The 22990-nt window shown below is 32.8% G+C and overlaps 3 protein-coding genes across 9 annotated transcripts; 1 reads left to right on the top strand and 2 right to left on the bottom strand.

Moving 5' to 3' along the window:
• Nucleotides 1-1940: 1940 nt before the first annotated feature.
• On the top strand, nt 1941-9418 carry LOC143213972 (uncharacterized). Of its 6 annotated transcripts, XM_076434398.1 has the most exons (10): nt 1943-2244; nt 2381-2601; nt 3097-3501; nt 3832-4030; nt 4113-4420; nt 4955-5056; nt 5136-5239; nt 5331-5529; nt 6641-6767; nt 6873-9418. In XM_076434398.1, the coding sequence occupies exons 2-9, from the start codon at nt 2443-2445 to the stop codon at nt 6743-6745; spliced, it is 1581 nt and encodes a 526-aa protein (XP_076290513.1). In that variant the 5' UTR covers nt 1943-2244; nt 2381-2442; the 3' UTR covers nt 6746-6767; nt 6873-9418. The 6 variants fall into 6 exon arrangements, with proteins under 6 accessions (XP_076290517.1, XP_076290513.1, XP_076290512.1 ...); XM_076434402.1 differs by having other exon boundaries at nt 1941-2244; nt 4113-4414; nt 6641-9418; XM_076434397.1 differs by having other exon boundaries at nt 6641-9418.
• Nucleotides 9419-13105: 3687 nt separating this feature from the next.
• LOC143213991 (CD209 antigen-like protein C) lies at nt 13106-16463 on the bottom strand. Its single transcript, XM_076434447.1, has 4 exons — nt 15525-16463; nt 14772-14927; nt 14411-14641; nt 13106-14036 (listed from the first exon to the last, which is right to left on the bottom strand). The coding sequence occupies exons 1-4, from the start codon at nt 15763-15765 to the stop codon at nt 13855-13857; spliced, it is 810 nt and encodes a 269-aa protein (XP_076290562.1). The 5' UTR covers nt 15766-16463; the 3' UTR covers nt 13106-13854.
• Nucleotides 16464-16643: 180 nt separating this feature from the next.
• On the bottom strand, nt 16644-22458 carry Ak1 (Adenylate kinase 1). Of its 2 annotated transcripts, none has more exons than XM_076434440.1 (5): nt 21652-21955; nt 19601-19867; nt 18874-18999; nt 17112-17297; nt 16644-17039 (listed from the first exon to the last, which is right to left on the bottom strand). In XM_076434440.1, the coding sequence occupies exons 2-5, from the start codon at nt 19784-19786 to the stop codon at nt 16968-16970; spliced, it is 570 nt and encodes a 189-aa protein (XP_076290555.1). In that variant the 5' UTR covers nt 19787-19867; nt 21652-21955; the 3' UTR covers nt 16644-16967. The 2 variants fall into 2 exon arrangements, with proteins under 2 accessions (XP_076290555.1, XP_076290554.1); XM_076434439.1 differs by lacking the exon at nt 21652-21955 and adding an exon at nt 22068-22458 and having other exon boundaries at nt 16647-17039.
• Between the last annotated feature and the right edge of the window lie 532 nt (nt 22459-22990).

Genomic DNA, 22990 nt, shown 5'->3' on the forward strand with positions numbered 1-22990 from the left:
CGTTGTAAAGGGGAAGTTTTAATCTTTAAATTTACGGTGGTTTCGGTTACGGAACAATTTGTTTAATGTATTCGCATACGTCTCAATGCGTGAAAAATAATAAGTCTCAATGCAAAAATATCTTAGACTAAAACAATTGTATTGTCGTACGATTTTTCTTTTTAAACGAAATTATCATCGTTTAAATATCAACAATTACTCGAGAATGGGAAATTTAGTGTTGAATACATTCTGCTTGGATCCACTGTATAATCCTGTATAAGGATAAATGAAGTGTACGTACGCTGAAAATACGTCATTCGATTATCGGAATGATGAAGCTATAATTATATGGCACGAGAATATCCCGTCCTTGGAATAGTAAAACTAACGCTCTTTTGTAGTGGAATATACATATTGCACTTTTTGTACAGATAAAACAGGCCAAGAATAAAAATAACTTTCATTTCTAAAACACGTTGACCTAACGCTCGGTGAACGTTGAAATATTCGTTTGTTAATTTCAAAACTACTGTGTTTTCTTTATTATAGCAACTAACGTCATCGTCGAACGGGTTCTTTAAAATGACCTCGTTATTATCAATGTTAGGTCCGCTCTTAGTGCGATCGACCTGCCCTCTTCACGAGGGCAAGGTTTGGCCTCGATTTGGCATGGATTTGGCCTCAATTTGCCATGGATTTGACATAGAATTGCGCCGGCAATCTCTGCACTCAAATATACCGAGCATAATGGGGAAACAGATGGGTCGGAATTTGTATACAAGTTTTGCTGGCTAATTCGTGGCAAATCAAGAGCAGATTATTCGAAAATTTACATTTTTATAGGTATATTAATTCAGCGACAACACATTTTAGTTAAATAAACAAAAACGTTGTAAAACGACGTACGTATACGTATACACAAGAAATTTCATTGATGTACGTTATTCAGTGAATAAAAATTAAAAATATTGTTTGTCCCTGACTGTACATATACAGTAGGACGTCGGTTAACCGGATTCCGATTATAAACAATATATTATGAAGAGAAATAAATTTTCAGAAATAAAAAATTTATTTTGGAATATAATGTACATTTTAATTATTTCCACGAGTCTCGATTATCCATCGGGCCTTAATTTATCCGGGCTGTTTGTCTCCCGATCAAGTCGGTTAATCGAGGTCCTACTGTATTGTAATATATTCGGCACACGGAACATTTCGTATGCTCTGCGCATATCCGATACGTGAAGGTTTTCATGATAAGAGTCTGAGGATTAGAATGAATCAGCCACTCGAAAGTATATGTACTCTGTGAATCGCATGACGATTTCGACTGTCATTTTCCTTCCGGCTTAATTATAAGAATAGAGCAAACCACAATAACAATGGCGACGCGCTCAGTCACGTGACGGGCCTCTCATTGATCCATTTTATGCGAGACAGGACTGTACCTACTTGTAATAAGCCTGAGTAAAAGTTATTACCGGTTTTTCAATTTTACAAGCGAAGCAGTGTGTTAAATATCATCTGCACGTTCGAATTGTTTAATAGAAATAATGACATATGTACATTCTCGTTCCACCTTGAGCAATTAGTGAGCAGAATACAAAAGAAAATGGCTTTGATAAATTTTCTTCACCGCGTACTCCGGCGGTGCACACTGTTAATTAAAGTAATTCCTGTTAAAGTCACGTGATTTTGTTGTGATTAGCTCTATTGCTAACTTGAGCAATCAGACAGTTGACTTGTGTGTAGTTGAACAATAAGTGCTTCAACAATTAATGAAATAACTTATCCATCACCCTTCATGAATCATTCCCGTGCTCAAAAAATCTTACGAAACAGTGTTCACTGATTAATGTCATCAATACCAATGAAAAAGTGAATCACAAGTTGCGTTTCGCGCGCTCATTGACTCACCAATAAATTAGCATGCGCTCTAGGAACTTGTTTCGGGTTTGGTGTGTCCAAGATGGCCGCGATGACAGATACGTTGAGCTGTCTACTGTATGCAGGATACGCCTAAATTTTCCAGTTTTTCATACTTGTTACATGTTACAGTAACATGAACAGAATCACTCGGGCCACTGTCACGAAAGACGAAGAATGCACAAGGAACAAATGACTTTTTCAGACTCGCCACACACGTATGCTACATTTTGTGTTCAGTCTGTGTTTTCACGGCGAGTAATTCGTTCTGCGGAAGCGAGAACCTGCTACATACAAGGAAAACGATTAGAGGTTCCATCTCGCGTTGTTCACGTAAATAGATTTTCTCGTCAAGTGTGATCCGTTGAAAAGATAACGAATCAATTTGTTCGATCTGTTTCATTCATTTCTGTGTAATGTCACAACGCCAGTTACTGCCGTTCCTTCAGTTGTGTATATTTTTTTGCAGAAAGGATATTCTGATATTTATGTATTCGAGAAACTGAGTCGTTCTTAGAGTAATAGAGGAAAATGGAAGCAATCGTTGAATATAACTACGAAGCTCAAGCACCTGATGAGTTAACTATAAAGAAAGGAGATATTATCCAAGAGATCAAAGTAATTCCAGGTGGCTGGTGGAAAGGAACTCTTAGAGATAAACGTGGCATGTTTCCTGATAACTTTGTCAAGGTATTATCTTTCGACAGCTTAAGAAACTGGAAGATGTGAGTCGTGTAACCTGTTAGAAGTTAATATTTGAATAGTTAGCAATGATTTTGTGGAATCTGTTGACAGTGGTTTAACCCCTTGCCTTACGATTCAAGTTCAGAGAGCACGTATCGTAAACAACAACAAGGTCGGTCACACATTTTGTGTTGGCTGAGCGTTTAAATCTGTGAAAATCGCACATGATTTTTGATATGTAAATACATTTGTGTTTTGTTTCCAATCATTTTGACTAATTCGGTAGATCTAGTTTGTCGTGTGTAGCCCAAACGACGTACCATGTCTCTCACGTGATATCATAGGTGAAGGGGTTAATAATAGTGTCGCGTTATCTTTAGTAATCACAGAAATATTAAGTTACAACAAGTTAAATGATTCATTTTCGAAAACTACATAAGGATAACGAAACCATCTATGTACTGTTACATCTTACGATATTCAGTATTCAATTGAATGTAGGTTTTAGATCCTCCGTCAAGTAGAAGCACTGGAGACAAGGTAGCAAACAATGTGTCCGAAGAAGTCGCATTGAGAAATGGAGGATCCAGGAAAAAATTTTGCAAAGTGCTATTCGATTACGAGCCGTGTAACAAAGATGAACTAGCGCTAATACCTGAAGATACGATTGAATTTTTGGGTGAAGAGGAGAAAGGATGGTGGAGAGGTAGACTTAAAGGCAAAGTTGGAGTGTTTCCTTCAAATTTTGTAACCCCTCCATTTTACGAAGATTCCGACAAATACAAGGACGAAGATAAGAAAGAATGGTGTAAAGTATTGTTTTCTTATGAAGCAGCTAGCGAAGATGAATTAACATTGACCGAAGGAGATATACTAACACTCTTATCTAGAGATGCTCCGGATAAGGTAAGGAATGCTCACATACAGTGATTTCCATTAATATTTGGACGCTCTCGTAAAACCGATAACTTTTTTAATATTGGACTGTATGATTTGAACTTTTATGAGAAGTTAGACCAATTAGTTTACTACACGATGTGAAAAGAAGACCTGTGTCAATTATATGCATTGTGAAAGTTCCGTCGAAATCGGTCGATGCGGAAAAAAAAACGACAGACATTGATTGAACGACAGACAGAAATTTTCAGAATATGTTTAATTGATACAGATCTACGAAACGTGTTTTTAGATAAATATCAGTATTAAATTCTGTAACAAGTGTTGAAAATTTTCTAGGGTTGGTGGATAGGAAAACTGAAAGGTAAAGTGGGTCTATTCCCTGACAATTTTGTCGAAGTGATAAATCTTGGGACAGACCATCAAGACCACGAACAAAAATATGATCCGAAACCTAACGCAAAGACTTCTCAATCAGCGACGAAGAGTAAAAAGGCACACGTTAGAAAAAGTTTAGATATAGAAAATGTACATGCAGGTACATAACTAGTTTCAATCATTTTCATAACATTACATTAGAAGAGAAGGTAAATATACTTATAGTATCATTCTATCGAAAGTAGAGACAACTAAGAAAGTCATATCAAGGAGGAAGTCTCGAGAAGAATGTAGCGGAGATATAAAGACTATAGGGGAACATTCAATCATATCAAACTTCAAACGTCTCGTAGGTGACGTGGAAACCAATAGTGGTAATGGAAATGCCAATACTTCTTTGGGTGAGGAGTTAGATGGGGTAGAGCGAGGAGAAGGGGCACCGCTTTTGCACTTAACAGCATCTCGAGCCAAAGCACCTCGACGACGTCCACCTTCTTCGCAGCGTTTACTTCGTCGGGCTGCTGGACCAACCTCTATGGCATCGGTTAATGTTCGTTGCACTATTTTCGATATAAGTTACATGAAACCTTTGATGGATAAAACGTAGAAAATAGTAGTGATTAATATACGAGCACAACAATTGCCAATTCTATAACTAGACTGCGGATCTTTATGCATTTATAGCAAAATGAAGTAGACGAAATTAAAAATTGTTGGAAAATTATGAAAAATATGATTTCTCCTCTATTCAAATAACATTCAATTTAGTTTCATTTTTATTTTGCATAAAGATCTGCAGTCTATCTATAACGTTTAAACGTAATAATTATAACTAGACTGCTGATTTTCATGCAAATTCATATTTCTAGAAATTAGTTGACACAAGTGAGAATACAGTAAAAATTTATGTTCTTCGTTAAACGAAAATCAAGATAAAATACTTCTATATTTTCGCCCCTTGTTGTAAATCTTATAGATACATAAAATCTGCAGTCTATTTAAAGCATGTAAAATTACTATGCTTGTTTAAAACATTTTATTTGAATACTCTTATACAAACAAAATATTTCTTTATTCGTAATAGGAAGATAACGTAGCAAATGAAAGCATAGAGACTGTACTAGAGCAATCGCGCGAAGAAGAACCTGACGGATTAACGGCAAAAGCAAGAAGAAAAGCACCTTGGGTTATTGAATATATTTTCCTTTTGTTAACTATGAATATATAATGTTTAATATAATTAATGATAAATTATTTGTTTGTAGGTGGAAGAATTGAAATGGAATCAATTGGAAAGATGGAAGGTCGCATTTGTTGATCCACTTGACAAATCGAAAGTTAAGAAAAAACAGATAAGAAATGCTATCAAGTAAGTTATTTGAAAGTAAAACTAGCAACCTGTTCAAATTACTTAAAATATCTTATAAATCATTTTCACATTATTTTTAATTACTATATAGAACACCAACAATAGAAGATATTTCTAGAACGACAATCCTAGAAGCCATTAATAACTTAGAAGCTGAACTAACTAACGATAGTAAATCGAAAGATAAAAGTCAGAAATCTGAAATGCCTCCTCATTCTGAGCAGTCATCACCTAATTCTGGAAACCCTGCTTATGTTCCATATTCGGAGTACATTCAGTTAGTAGAAAGGGTAAGTAAGCAAATCTTGAAAGTTATTAGAAAACTGCAGATTTTTATGCATTTATGAAGAAATTGGCTGGGTGAAATATAAAACAGTAAAAGATTGGATAAATTGAAGAATACTGTAATATGTTGTTTTTAACGTAACACGAAGTCATTAGAGGGGGTGAAATCAATTTTTATTTTATTCCTGCTTCCCACAATAAATGCAGAAGATATTTATTTTGCATAAAAATCCGCAGTCTAGTTATTAGTTTATATTTATTACGAAATTAATTTTTCTTTCACTAAAAATTGAATTACATAGTTGGAAATATATTAAAAATATATGTGCTCCTCCAAAGAATTAAGGGATCACTTGTGCGAACCCGAAAAATTGGTCCCCCTTTACGTGATCTTAACTCCGTCAAAAATTGCTGTATCGATATCGTTAAACAATGGTTTGGAAGCCTGAAACCATGAAATTTCTCGCTGAGATATAGCGAGTTAAAGGAAAAATGGAAATTGTACATTTTCTATGCATATTTTGAGAAACACCTGGTATATCGAAATGTTAATGAAATTGAAAAAACAAAAGGAGTGCCTTGAAGAGAAAGAAACGTTCTTTCTATTGGTTTTTTGCACAAGATTCTACGATAATTTTTTCGCTTTCTGGAGCCAGTTAGAGTTAAAAAGCCCATATTCACTTCAATGTTGAATAACTCGAATAAAAAAAATCGCACAATATTCAACAACCACACAATTTACACAGGAAAGATAGCCCTTCTAAATGATATTAACGCGATTTATCAAAAAAATTGTTGCTCCCCGTGTGATTTTCCAAAGTTGCACAAAATTTTTGTTAACCGTCAATGTTGTCTTCATCTCGCTATAACTTTGTAAAAAACCAACATAGCAACCATTTGAAACAGAGCATCTGAAACTAGAGGTTTCAGGCTTTCAAACCATTGTTTAACGATATCGATACGGCAATTTTTGATGGAGTTATGATCACGTAAAGTGGGACCAATTTTTCGGGTTCGCACAAGTGATCCCTTAATTCTTTTGAGAAGTGTATTTCGTTTTTGTTCCAAGAGGTATAAAAATTGCAAATGCTTACTAATAAATGTTACTCGAAATAGGTTGCTACTTTAGAGGAGAAACAAACAACAATGCTACAAACGATGATAAACGTATTGCAACAAGTATTTCTTCACCTTCCAGCCGACAGTCCAACAGAACAATAGATGTCAACGCATAAATTTAGCAGTATGTTTTCTATGTATAGTAATACAAATACGAAGTTTTTAAATTCACTAAGGAACAAACTATGGTTACACTACTTCTAATCGCACACAATTCACTTCTTTTCAGTTTATATTTCACATAATACAAAGGCCTTGGTTTCTCTTTCCATTTTCAGTGGAAATCTTAATGTAATTCATATTTGTATCATTCTTCTATTTATTTACATAGATAACATTATTTACTTAATATTGTTTAAAACGAAACATTCAATATGTTATTCATCATGTACAAAAGTATATTCTTGATTTGCATATATGATCTCATTGTAACTGCCTAATTTGTTTATTACTCTGATATTTATGTCAATGGAGTAAGAATCGAAGATATAGTAAAATTCATTCCAACTTTTCTATTTTCATGAATTATAATTAAATTCTGTGTATTTTCTCTTAATGCATATTTAAAATTATTTTTAAGCATTAACGATATTTATTAAACAACAGATAATATATTAGTTTAATACGCCTTCCTAATCTCTTCGCAATAGCGGAACTGGCCAAAAAGAAGTGCTATCATAATGAAGCGCTTGGAAAATTTAATTCCTTAACTTAAAAATTTTATCAAAGGAGAAAAACTGTTCATAATCACATGTTCCTTACTAAACTTTATTTAAATAAAACTTCTTCGTGGTAATAACAAGCAAATATCGTTACTACACAGTAATATTATATTTTAACAATGGGCTGGCTATTCGCGCGTGGTATACTATAGTGGCATTTCGTACTTAGGGATCAATTCACGGGAGGGTCACTATAGAAGCCTTTAGTAGCGGAAAAGTTAAACTATATGTTGAAACTATAAAGAATGTAGGTATTTGTACTTAAATCTCGTTATTAATGAAAATTATATAATTTGTTTTTCTGTTAAGGAGCTGCCTCGCAATTAATCATTTTTAAATCAGTTGATCAATTCAAGTGCCAATACATTTAATTTTCTCTCGGATAATTCCCGAACTTTATTATACAAAATTGTTTAGTTCTAATTAGTTATACTTTAAGAAGAGTATTCAAATATATTTAGCAGAAATTTTGTAATGATTTCTTAATCGATTAGCAAAATATATTTTTTTCTCTCCGTAAGCAACGCGAACTGGTGCTACACAATAAAATAGTTGTGATATGCTGTATCACATAATTGTAGTATGACTAAATGAGGCAGCGAACTATGATCAATAATTTTTATCCTAATTAAAATTAGTAACGTCAGAGCAACAGGATATACTGATGCTCTTCTTTTTTTAAGGGAAATGCATAATATTAAATTTATTCTATATAATCACGAAATTGTTGAATATTTAAAATTGTTTTATTTTTTTAAAAGAAACAAAATTTTCAGTAAATACAATGCGATTAGAGATATACATACGAGAGAAATACGAACCAGAACAATATCTAATTTTTTATATCAGTAATGAATAGAAATATTTTATGCTTCACTTTCACACGTATTATTTGAAACTCTATCTTAGTTGTATGGAATAGTTTAAATACACGCTATCCTAAATAAAACACTACTATAAATTCGCAATTTAGCTGTCATCTTGAAAAGTCATCTAGTCTGAAAGACACAGATTGCAGTGATTATAAGATTAAAGTGTGCCACGGCCAATGAAAACTAATATTGTCACAATGGATGTCATTGTTAACAAGTATTTCCTTCAAAAGGTGATAATAGACTATATTGAGAAGTATATTCATTCATAAATGTCTTTATTTAGTATACTGAATTGTAAATTGATTTTTAGAAGCACAGTAACTTCATTATCTCCATAATTATTACATTTTGAAGGACACAATGGATGTAATATATAGTATATAATGTTAGAATTGTGTAAAATTTTTACATATTTCAACTGGTTATAGCTTATTTAAGTGGGGTACAACTTAAGTGGGATGGATAGGACTATACAAATACAAATATTCATTGGCATACAAGGAAGAAAAATATTTTAAAAGCTGTTCCAATTTGGCAGCTTCGGGATTACATTTGTATATGGTTTTTACTAAATTTATAGTTTTAAATTAATACATTTGTCTCCAATACTAACTACGTATAAGATGTAATATTTACAGACAAACGAAATTGTTTGACAACATCAAATTATATAAATTTATTTGTATATATAAAAATTGAGAATTATGAATATGAACATACAGGACGTCTCGCAAATCTTAAACATCTCCGATGTCTCTGGTTACTTTTCGTATTATCAAGAACAACAAAGATATTAAAGATGTGCAAATTAAATGAGACACTGTGTATCATATCAGCAAGTGTATTACAATTTATTATGCAATTTAGTTTTTAAAAGTATTTTTCATGTTAGAAAGATTTCATTTTAATACATTATTCTAATGTATTGTTTTTCTTTTTTTTAATAAATCGAACTGATATTTATATTGTCTGCACACAAATGATTATTTTTTACTGATTTTTTTAGAATACGTGTTACCGTGTATGTATATAATTTATACGTTTTGTTTATTGCATTTATATCGCGACATACTTAATCGAAATTATATAAGTATTATACATAAAGTAAATATTTTATTTCTAAGTGATTAACAGTTGTTTATGTTAAAAAACATTTTTTGTGAAAATCATTTACAATGCTTTCAACAATTTTAAGCTCTTTCATACTTTTGTAAAAAAATGAAAACACTACAAAAACTTCTTAAAACAATCGAGGAAAATATTTTAATTGTAGACGTATATATAATTAATTTATTTAAAAATCCACTAACCACTTTTAGAGGTCCAATTACTAATATCAGTCAGTTCATCAAAGACAAAAATAGTTTATACAGGGTGTTCCATGCAACTTGAACAGGCTGTACCTCCTAAACGGTTGGGAATAGAAGATGTTACAAGTAAAAGTTAAATAGTGTCAGACGGTGCATAATATACAACTAATTTCATGCACTTTTGTGCATTGGTACATCAGAAAAATGCAACTGCACTTTTTTTTAAATGGAAGCCAGTCGATGCAGTTTCTTGTGCTCTATACAGAGAGGTCCGTTTAAATAAGAACACCTAAATATCTCTTCAGGTTATTGTGATGCAAAAAATATTTGTTACGTAATGTGCATGGTGTCAATGGACCAAATATGTGGCACGGATATTTTTTTTCGGAGTTATCAAGATCATCGTTGTTTTTTGATACATAACTACATTTTTTTCTTATTGCATCGGGTAACTGATCGAGAAATACATTCAGATATGTATAATAACATGACCTTGACCTTGATCTGAAGGTAAAACTTTAATTTTCGAAGATCAAGATCATTTCAATTAATTTTCGATCAATTAATTCGACCAATTATTATGCGCTGTCTGATACCATTCAACTTTTAATAACATCTTCTATTCCCAGCCGTTTAGGAGGTACAGCCTGTTCCAGTTGTGTGGGACACCCTGTATAGTTATTACCCAATATCATCAATAAATTCTTTTCCACTTTCGAAAAGTATTATTATACCTTCTACTTACAAAAATAATTTTGTGACAATACTAGTCCTAAGAAAATGAAAAATAATTTTTCCAATTTTGTATATTGTATAGCGTTAATTGTATTACGTCAATTTTATACAGTTTTTTTTCAAATTTATTATGATACCGAAATTTCAAATATGATTTCGAATGTTCTTTCACATGTTCAGAACGGCTGTGAATTTCACAAAATGCTTGGTGCCAGCGTTTACAACGAAACAACTCATCAATGTTACTCTCTTCCGATTTTATCAGTTACACAAACGCAATTTTTTTAAACAAAACGAAATGACAAAATTATAAGGGATCACGTTTGTTTGAAAATGTTCGTGAATTGCGACAAAGTGATTTTTACCTATAAGTCTCGCTATATCATTTTCTAACAAAATATGTATTTATGTAATTGATGAAGTTACTAGGAAAGATGAAAATAATAATGAAAGATATAATTTTTATTATTGTGTTAAGTTGTTACAATTAGTATTATCACTAACTTATATTTTTTAGAAGTTCATGAACATATTTACAAATTACATATTTAATTTTAAAGTTATTGATTTAAAATACAATTTCAATATAATATTGAATATATGCTTATTGTGTATTGTTAGATTATTAAGATATTCTGTAAATGTATTATTTGAATAATGATAAGGCTTCTAAATATTTAATTACTGTAAAATAACGGAACATAATTTTATTGGAAGATTAAACTTACAATAAAGACCCGTATTACAGTATATCGATCTGCCTTATCAGTTTAAACCTACTTTATATCGTGTATTTGCGAATCACGTTATCAAATCCTTTCCGAATTGCCGTTGAGATTATATGTATGGTCGTTCTGAACACGTATATAAAACGGTCTTGAAAAATTTTCACTATATCACTGAAGCAAAATAGTAAAATGTGTGCCATTAACATGCATTTTTAAATAAACGGATGTTTATGTTTTATATGCAACAAAATCTTTATTTGTATCAAGAAATTCAGTCTATAAAATGCACGTTAATTGCTTCTATTTATAAAGATTGTAATTCTTAGTCGTTTATTTGTAGCATGGGTATGATAGTTAAGTTTCCATTAAAAAACTTACGAAGCATGTGATGATTGTATCTCGCCTTTAGGCTGTTTAGTAAATACGAAACCAATCATTTTGTATAAAACAAAATATTGTAAAGTCTTTATTTGTTAGTGTGTATGCATTAACCGTATATGAAAAATAAATATTTATTAAAATAGAGAACAATACAAATATTTATAATGAATTTTGAGGCACATAAAACTTGATTGCTGTTTCTCATTATTTATATAAAATATATATGTATATATATATATTGCTTACATAATATATTATCCAGCAATAAATCATTGTTGTAATCAAAAATTGTAGCACCATTACACATATAATCTTCTGCAGTTCTGCTAAAACTTTTAATAATTTAACAGCTGTCTCTTAAGTATTAAGTATACGATAGACGATAAGTAAACAATTGCAGGAAGCACAATTTCTTCAACAATATAGCCTTAAAATTGTATACGTGCATATAATCAATTCAGATTGTATACGTGTACATAATCTTCGAAGAGTGAAAATTGTATATTTTTCTCTTAATTAAGCATATTTCCAGGTCAACTCGAATTTGTATATTAATTTATCAGAATATATCTTTTCTCTCTCTCACTCTCTCTTTCTTGCTAATAACACAATAATATTTCTACTTACATTATGTTACACACTAATACACTGGATAGAGTATTTAAATAAGAATACCAAAATGTCTGCGTTAGTTATAGCTTCATAAAAAAAAAATCGAACATTAGAAAAGTTGGAATCTTTTCCTTCACTTGCATTAGAGTCTCACTGAGCGTATTCACCGCTTGACTGGTTCCAAGGGGGAGATATGTAAGAATTAGAGATTTGTAATGGGTAGGCGTAGCCAGACATCACAAAGGGTATAGCCCAGGGGTCGGCAACCTGCGGCTCGCGAGCCACATGCGGCTCTTTGGATGTGAAGCTGCGGCTCTTTAGTTCCATACGCAAATATTATTTATTTTATAAAAAAACAAACATTTCAAAATCGTTCTGAACTGATTAACGAGGATTAGGCACCGATTCTATCTCTCAGCCACTTGTACTCGCTTTTCACCGCACCCCTCCCGGGCCCTCCCCCGTAACACGCGTCTTCACTGTCGTCAGTCCGTCGGATGTTTCTATGTAGGTTTTAATTCGCTTTCGACGCAAGACAATTTGGCGTCTTCACCAGTGCTTTGGCTGTGACGTATAGTTTGTTGTTTCAAGTAAAAGAGTTAGAAGCGAATTATCTTCTCAAAGTTAGAACTAATGTACATATATACAATATACATATATATTATCTAATTTGTTGTGAAAAACACTACTTATATATGAATAAACAGATATTTTTTCTTATGAATAAATAGATTAGTTTTTTTTTATCAAAAAAACTTTATTTATGCGAGTACTATTTATTGTTGGCAAGAAAAAATTTTGTGGCTCTTTAAAAACTTTGATATTTTGTAAATTGTAATTTTTGACTCTTCCGACTCAAAAGGTTGCCGACCCCTGGTATAGCCGGATAAGCATGCCCGATTTTCCTGATTCCTGTCCAGGCTTGCCATATTCCGCGCGGTACCAGGCCCCTTACCGCTGCGCCCCTCGCCCATCTGTTGGGCTAAGCCCGCCTGACGCGTGACGACGAGTGGGGCAAGCCAGGCGGGCTTAGCCCAGCAGATGGGCGAGGGGCGCAGCGGTAAGGGGCCTGGTACCGCGCGGAATATGGCAAGCCTGTTCCTGTCTTAAAACATAGTTTTATGTCTAAAAAAACATTGTGTAAAATTTCAACTGTCTACCCCCACCGATAGGGGTGATATTGAGGTAAATTCCCCCGCACTTAATTGCAGTTTGCTCTAAAACGAGAAAAGATATCGACATGGGATAAACGGCAAACAAAAGATATAGATACACTCTATATTTCAGATTTTTTTCAGAATTTTTTGCTAATTATTTATAGTTGAAAATAATTAATTAATTTTTTGGGAATTTTTTCAACTATCTTCCCCTGGGTTGACACCTACCAAAAAATTCTGAAATATTGCTATGATGCTAACCTATTTTGTGTAAAAATCTCAGAAGTGTCCGCGGGCTTTGCTGCGCAGCTGGGCGAGGGGCGGAAGGGTAAGGGGCCTGGCGAGTGTGGCAAGACTAGAATATGGTAACCCTGCTCGAGTCATCAAAAGCTGACCCACCCCTACTTAGGGGAACCGTCTGACGCGTCTGACATTGACCAACCAATTCTACTTTCTGCACCTACTAGACTAGAGCTCGCGAACCCGACGGATCTTGAAACTCATTTTTCCTGAAGACAAATGTTCTGTATTTACACTTTTACACGAAACTGTTATTTCTAATATATTTTCATCAGTATAATTTTACCACAATTTATAATTTACTTATTTTATTTACAGTTTCGTCTGTATAGATCATAACTCATAATTACAATTTTATAACTATCGTGTATACATATAATTTTTCATATATTTAATTACGTTGGCGCATTGGCGAAATTTCACAAATAAAGCGTAGTAGACTGTCACATGGTACAACTTTCCAAAAGGAACTACCTCCTGATTTAGATGATTTCATAATAGCGAGGCATCCCCTTGAGTGCGACGGTTCTCCTTCTCCCCATGCTCGATATTTAAAACAGGAAAGTGGTTCACCTAAAAATGATTTTTCTTCCCTCAAAAATTTAATTACCTTGTTTATACGTGTAGAACTATTCAATTTAAATTCTACTCCAAGGCACTTACAAAATATTACATCATGTCCTAACTTACTTCTGAAATTATACTAATTTCTAATTACCATTAAATACAACTATATATATTATACATACATGTAATATAAATCATTTTTAAGACTTTGTGTACTCTATATATTAATTATTCGATAATCATGTAAATAATATTTAAAAAATCTCAATGTACATTATACTTAATAGTTATTAATAAATTCATAATTTTTCTTAACATTAGAAGCAATCTAGAAGTTACTGATTTAGAGTTAATGTTTTTCTGTCGAAACTGAAGACTACCAAATTCGTTTTTCCATATTTTCTCATGACCACGGTTACTGAGACCAACAAAAATGGACGTATTTTCAGAAATATATTTCGCTAGACCTTCCGTGCGCTCCTCACTAATAATATGAGCCAGGGTAGAATTCATCTTTTGGCAAGAACCTTGTGCTTGGCTATAATTCAAATGATTATTCGAAATTACGAAAACCCCTGTCTTCGGAATACAAATCAACGTGAAGTTTGAACCTAAAAAATTTGAAATATTTCTGTTTGTTACACTTGTATTGTATATTTATTTTTATTTTATAATTTATTATTTATCATTATCATTTATTATGTGTGTAATAACATTTGAAATATCGTTTTTTAAATTTACCACATGGAATATAGCTGGGATACATGCTATAGTATTTGTAATTCTTATCTTTTCGGAGAACAGTAAAATTGTGAATCTCTGGACACTGAAGAGCTTGGCAAAGTTTAACTTTAATTGTTCCTTTACGTTGCTTGTTTCGTGCGTTCAAATGCCATTCTATAGTAATAAATAAGATTTTACTTTCAAATCCTAATATAAACATGAATATACGATACATTTTAATATATGTATACATATACGTATATAAAAAGAAAGTCCTGACTGATTCATCAACTCCCAGGCTAAACCCTTGGACCTAGAAAGCTGAAATTTTGCAAAAAGGTTTCCTTTGTGATCTATACAAGGAATAAGAAAGGATATTTCGAAATTCAACCCCTAAGGGGGTGAAAAGTGTTTGCAACGTTTGTACGAGGAATATTTTATTTGTGGTCGGATTTGCTTGAAACTTGGTCTTAATGCTCTTTGATATAATTAATCAAACACCTATTTCGGCATTTTAAAAAATTCAACCCCTGAGGGGGTGAAAAGGGGTTTTGAAATCTAATATGGCGACATGACATAAAATTAAAACTCTATAGGGGTGAATGGGGTGTTAAAAGGTTTTATGGAGAAACAATATTAATTTCCGAGGGCATTAAACAGTTTCCTGTGCGAGCGAAGCCGCGGGCAAGAGCTAGTCTATACTTATTCATCATTTGTGTGTAATAAATTAAATTGTGGATTTCTTGCATTTCCGAATTGTCTTACCATTACGTTCACTTTCTACACCATAATTAAAAGCCAGAGCTTTCTTGGCCAAGGCAAATTCTCTGCACTCGTTTACACTCCGTACAGTTGTCCTCGAAAGTATTACATCACTTGAACGAACATTCGTTTTGATAAGTTTATAATGCGGTAAAGATCGCAAATTAATTTGACAGCAACGATCACAGAAAGCTATATTCATTATTAAATATGCCGTTGACAATGTCACAAATATAAATAGTTGACTCATTTCTGAGATCTAGAAACAATCTCGTTTGACTGAATGATTGTGGTCGGATAGACCTAGTCGTACTGCACGCACATCTCCAAAGCTTCATTTTAACTGCAGAAACGTATTGTGTGTAGGTAATTAACTTGTATGTCAACGTGATGCGCACACAAAACAAATTAAATTCCAATTTATGCAGCTGGTACCTATTGGGACGATTTCTATTCTTATCACCCCCTCTTCGATCGTATCACCATAATTACGGATCACTCTGTATATTCTCCGTTTCCCTAATGAAATACTTCCCTAATTTACTGAGAAAAATTTGAATACTACAATGTTTTTACTAGTAAAATTACTAATATAATAAATTAATGAAAATTCACTCTTCAGCGAACAAAATTAATCTGTTAGTTCTTAGAATCATTTTATATATTATAATAAATTCTATTAATTTATTTTAGAAACGGAGATATATTAATTTTCCTAGGATTTCGGACAAATTCGCTATTATTGTGCAGAGCAATGAATTAAATTGTAAATTTATAAATCAATTCAATTATAAATTATAGATTTTGAAAACAATTAATTAGAACGAGAATTCTAATTCAAAGAAACATCAACTAATGAAGCTTCTTTCAAGAATTTTGAAAATTTTTTAAATAACAATGAACAAATAACAATAAATAAAGAACAATTAAAAAACTTCACTTACACCTAACACTAACCTGCATATCCTCGTTGTTATCAGCATACCATTTATTATTATTTATCCGTCAGAGAATTATAAAACGGATTAAAGTATAACAAAAAATGTGTATGTATATTTTAGAGAAATCAGTACTCAAAATCTCGTAGAATATAGATTTTAATCAATATTTACAGAACAGTCACTTTTATGAACAATGTAACAATAACATAACAGTAACAGGTACATTATACAACATGTTGAACAATTTTATATAGAAGTCATTTTTATTCTATTATTAAGAGCAGGTACTTTAGATGGCTTTTTAATTTCCGTCGAATTAAGTCGTTCAATAAGTCCATATAGAATTTTCCTGAAAACTTGTGGCAGATTTAGTTTCCTGAAAACTTGCTTCTCGATTTAGTGAGACTAATAAAAGTGAAGCTTGCACTCGGAATTTCAGAATAGAAATCACTAGAAATCACTGTGAGCTTTAAGTGTCTAAAACAGATTATATAAAGACATTTTTTAATATTTAAGCTACCAATGGATCAAGTGCTTTCGCAACTTGATTGAATATATCGTCGATGGTACCCTCGGCAACGATCTAAACAATACGTTTCAAAATTAACTTAATACCCTCATCTTATCGTTAACGAACTACCATGCGTTTACTTACCCTGACAACTTTATCCTTATAGTGTTCAACGATCTGCCCGTTTTTCACATTAAATATTTCAATCCTTTTCTTGATCGTTTCCTCGTTGTCATCGGCCCTCTGCGATACGGCTGCGCGGCCCAACAATCTAGTCTTCATAGTTTCGTTCGAAACGTCGAAGAAAATTATTGAATCCACCGGGCAGACCTAAAATACAATTTTTCGTTTCATTTAGTTTTCTGTGTTATTGAACACATGTATAATGTATACATATACAGAACCGTCGAGGTAAATCCAGAATTTTCGGACAGTCCCGCGAATAAGATGTAGGTAAAACAAATATAAACAAAGCAACTGTTGGTAACATAACTCACTATACACATAAACCACCAATTAGTGAACAAGTGGGAAAATAGCCAGGAACCGAGAATACGACCGAAGAGCGCCAATACTCGAAACGCCCTGCCCTTTGGCTACGAGAAGACGAGAGTTTATGACTTAGCCAAGAAATTCAGAAATTCTGACGAACAGTAGAAATATTGTGGTAAGATGACAAGAAGGTCCCTGGGAGCAGTGTCGACAAATGAGGGGAGGGAACACGAATTGAGGAGAAAAGTTACCCTCTCTCCGCCAGTACCGAGCCAGGGTTGTGCAGAATTACAATTGAATTACTCCAGGAATTATAATTACAAAGTAATTGAATTACATTGTACTTCAGTCATATTGTAATTTATAAATCAGATCTTCATTCAATTAAATTACAATGTAATTCGCAATTGCAATTGGAGTACAATTAAAAATACGATACAGTTTGTAATTAAATTACAATGTAATTCGTAATTGCAATTGGAATACAATTACAAAATAGTATTATGAACGAGGACGAGGAATAGAAACTACTCCGCACAGACAGCAAACAAGTATGTATATGAAAGAAAAACATAAAACTATATCGCACTTCTTCGAAGTTCTGGACTATAATTTGGAGAGCTGTATTTTATAATTAGATTGTATTTCAATTACACATCTGATTAAAATACTTAGTAATTGAATTCATTGAAAGGTTTGAATTATGTAATTCAGTTACGATGTAGTTGAATTACTATATAATTGAAATACAATGTAATTGAATTAGCACAACTCTGTACCGAGCACACGCACGACAGAGACGAAGCGTGTCACGTGACCGGGCCGCGGGGGAAGCGTGGGAAATATCGACGTAGAAGGGGAAGGTAGAGTGCAGACACGAGTCTTGCTCCGGGGACCTTCTTGTCATTTCACCAGAGAAACTGCATCGCGGGTAACACTACTACATGCATCTATAGTAAAACCGAAATATACATAGAGTCCAGTGTCGCCAGATCAGGGGAATACAGTTACTCTTTCTCTGCCAGTACCAGATCAGTCACGCGACACAGTGTTACCAGATGAGGGGAGTCACGGTGAAATGATGTACCCCCTCTCTGATGACGGAGAATGAGTGGGGCGAATGGGAGACACGTTGCATGTGCGCGATGGGGACCGTGGAGGAATCGTGGAAGGGGTAGGAGGAGAGTACATGAGCGCCGTTCGGCGCTCATTCTGGCTTCACTGACGTGACATTGTGACAAATGCACGACAGTACAATGGGAGACTTTGTACAAACTAGCGAAAGAATGTATGTATTCGTATTTTCCTGGAATTTGAACTGTCTTTCTTCATACAATGACTTTTCCGGATTTACCTCGACAACCCTGTAGTGAACGGGTTAAGAAATTGACTTGATCATCGCAAGAACGCTTACATTCTTCTCAAAGAGAAGTCCTTGATCCAACTCACGAGGATACCCGTCGATAAGGAAACCAGTTTTCGTAGCCCCTTCCGCTTTAGCTTTCTCCATCCGTTCCCTTATCAGGTCAAGCACAATTTCCTGCCGGAAACCATATGATCTTCACACTAAGAAAAGCGGTATTCGTTCGTACAACACGAGAATCTTAGGTTACGTAACACTACTCTATTTTAATATTTTTCAGTGAATATTTCAAAACAGAGGAACATCGAATCTCTCCCGAAGTATAAGTTTCAAGCAGATGTTATACGATTTCGAGAGAGACATAATGTTAATAGTTTTGTGTAGGTGGAAGAGTAGAGGACATTCGAAGGTCATTTCCAATTTTTTCACTCTCCTAAACTAATGGCTTTTCGATATAAAATCATATAACTTTTGTTCGAAACATTTTTCGATATCATTGATATAATTATAGAGATATTCGAGTGATTCGCTTCAAATAGGACACCCTGTAGCTCGTGGTACTATAAATAAGTTTGTTTACATCTGTCGAACTAAAGCTGACGGACTACTATTTATTTATATATAAGAGAAGTTATTTAGGATGTTGACCTTCATAACATAGATGAAAGTCACTGAAATCGGTAAAGTTATAATATGTACTTCACGAATAATGTTTTCCAATTTTGTGGGAATGTTGCTTCAGTAAAATACGAACGTATTTCTGTAAAATATTGTTTACCGTGGGGACAAATAGACCTTTGGACATTAAGTCTTGAAGCGAAGCTCCTCTAGGACTACCACTAGCAACTTCTTCCCTCAATAGATCACCGCTGCTTATGTGGTAGAATCCATATTTTTTGATGATACGTTCGCATTGAGTCCCTTTACCGCATCCTGGTCCGCCGATTACCCAAATTGTCTTCATGTTTGTGAAATGGTTTATCGGGACTTCTCTTTGCAAATGTTCGTTGTAAGAACACTTTTTAAGCACTCCTTTCTTCTCGTCCTACAAAGAAAGCATACGTGCGTGTGTTGCTTGGTTTTTATTATTGACAATTGATAATTACTATTGATGAGTTGATACAATGAAAAATTGAAGTTGAGTTTTTTAAATTATTTCAGCAAACAATTTTTACTTTGCACACAGAAATCATTCAGTTTGGATACTGAAACAGTTACCTAGCTGTGGTCTGTATGTGTTTTTTTTTTTTGTAATTAGAGTTCTTAACCATTTTTAGCCTAATTTTAGCCCAACCAAATAGCCAAAACTATTCGTAAGAAATTTAATAGAAAATTTGTTGTAGGTATGAACAATAATGTATAAAGATTTCACTTTGATATTTCTATTTTATCGATCGCTACATTTTCTATCTTATGCTTCCCTCTTCCCTTGAACTTTAAAGCAATTTTCATACTTGAACGTTTCCCAATAAGACTAATAGCGTTGGGCATTATGTGCAACTCAGTGACTACATAAATTTACGTTGCACTACTTGACAGCGTTATAAATAGTTGTTCGTAACTGATCGTCGTCTATGCGAATAACATTTTTCCCATAGAAATATTTCCATTGTTAATAACAAATTTTATTGTGTTTGCGATATTTTTAACAGTCTTCAATGCACATTAGAAAACAAAATTTTTTAAGGAATTTTACTCATATTTGCATTATTTTAAAAATTTTCAATGTATACTAAACAACAAAATTTTGTAACAAATTTTATTTCGATTTGTAATATTTTCAACAGTTTTCAATGTATGTTAAAAACAAAATTTTGTAACAAATTTTTAACATTTCCAATGTATATTAAAAAAACAAAATTTTGTAACAAATTTTATCTATGTTTGTATTATTATAACAAATTTCGATGTGTATACAAACAAGATTTTGTAACAACTTTTATCTATGTTTGTATTATTTTAACAAATTTCAATGCATACTAAAAAACAGAATTTTGTAACAAAATGTACAAATTTCAATGTAAACTAAAAAACAGAATTTTATAACAATTGTTATAAAATTTAAATTTCACTTCTATTTGTAATGTTTTTAACATTTCCAATGTACATTAAGAAACAAAATTTTGTAACAAATTTTCTTCGTGTTCGTAATATTTTAACCATTTTCAGTGTATACTAAAAATCAAAAAGATGTATGTACTTTTATTATATGCGAGATTCTCTCTGTCGCCCTATTTCAAGACAGTATCACTGCAGTGGTAAGCATCATTATAATGCGTCTCCTAATGAGGAAGCTGAAAATTGACACGTTCTCGACATAAGTACTGACACTTGGCGGAATAAGCTCGCTTGAATATTTCAGGTTGGCATCGATAATAAAAAATGAAACAATTAAATTCTTTTATTTAATTGAAATCGTTTGATAACTCGCTATATAACGATAAGATAATAAAATACTAGATTATCTTTAACACATGCCTTACATAACTTTTTACGCATTCAAAACTGAAAGGCATTTCACTTCGTCAAATATGATTTCAGAAAGCAAATACTGTTTTGTTAAAATAAAATTTGCATTGCCACAATATATACCGTTTATTTACTCTGAAAGAAAAGCGGAACCACTTACGAGTTAAATGATATAAAAAAGTAATAAATGAGAATGAAACCGGCGCTATAGTATTATTGCAAAAAATTCATGTTTGAGAAACTGGCGGGACTACAGACACACGAGCATTATTAGTATAGAATTGTAACGTCTCTTTTTATAATTTAAAATCCACAGCTGCACTGTTCGCACAAATCGAACACACGTGACCGTTTACTTACTATTTGACATGCATCAGGGTTGAGATTTCACTATTAACTATTGAGAGTAATAATCAAAGCTTTCGCGTGAAAATTTCGAACATATCGATTTGTTATTGGTTCATCGACATCAGGTGGGAGTGATTTTTACGCATGTGCAAGGATGTCGGATGTAGTATAAGGTTAGCACCTTGCTCCTAAATCGGATGTAGGGCGTAGGATTGTATACATATACAGCATCAATCATTATTATCGTTTGAGTCATATGTACTACAACGCTACAAGTAGCAAAAGCTCCACAATAATATCCCTAATGTTTTATCCTATGTTCTAGTAAAAGTCATATTATTCTAACCGTCTCACACCGAAATTAAGAAGTGCAACTGTCATTCAGGAATTCTGTAAAATGATCATTAAAAGTGATTCTTTATTTTTACCTTGTGTTCAAAAGTGTAGGCAAAAGCACAGTTTTGTAGAGTGACACTTAAAAATAATAATATTGAACAACACACAATATACACTTTTTGGAATTATATTTCAGAAGAATGAGTACATCCTTCAAACGCAGCAACTCGACTAAAGCGAATTCGGTGGTTCAGCTATTCTCGAAGAAATAGGTGGTTCCGTGGCATTTGATGTATGTATAAATATATATATGTGTACAGTTCGAGCATGTGGAGAATACAGTTACGTTTAAAAATAAATATGCGGTGAATGTTGAATTCTATTTTCTATTCACGTAATTAGGTCACGAATTATAATATTATCCCATCGCGATATTAACAAACACTATCTACAATCTACAATCCTCTTTGACTTCGTATCTCACGTATCTTAGCAAGTTAAAAATTATGTACTGCTTTTTTATTCAACCAGCGCCATCTATCCTAATCCATCGCAACATACCGTTGAAGGGATAAAACAGTTTAAATAACGCAAAATTAAAATTAATAACATTGAACGATAAGAAACGTTTCTATAAGTATTAGTAATACTTAAATTGAAAATTTTAAGATAAGACAATATGACTACCTGTAAACGATATTATTTATAAATAAAAAATACTACATATTCTAGTGAACAAAGTTTTTCTTAAATGATAACATATTGTTATTGGACGCGTCAATTTGTTTAAAAAATTTTATATATGTATCGAATACAGTATACAGGATTCCCTCGTTTGTGTCGCGTGATTCAGGAAATATAGTGTGACGCTGTAAAATAGTAGACATTATTTCTTATTGGTCAAAGTAGAGTATTGCATGCACGAGAGAATTGAATGGACGAAGATAAAAAGAAAACCCTGCCTAATACAGTCAAATCTCGATAACTCGAATCTTTTTACTCGGAAACCTTTATA

The sequence above is a fragment of the Lasioglossum baleicum genome, chromosome 12, assembly GCF_051020765.1.
Source record: "Lasioglossum baleicum chromosome 12, iyLasBale1, whole genome shotgun sequence".
Taxonomy (NCBI): domain Eukaryota; kingdom Metazoa; phylum Arthropoda; class Insecta; order Hymenoptera; family Halictidae; genus Lasioglossum; species Lasioglossum baleicum.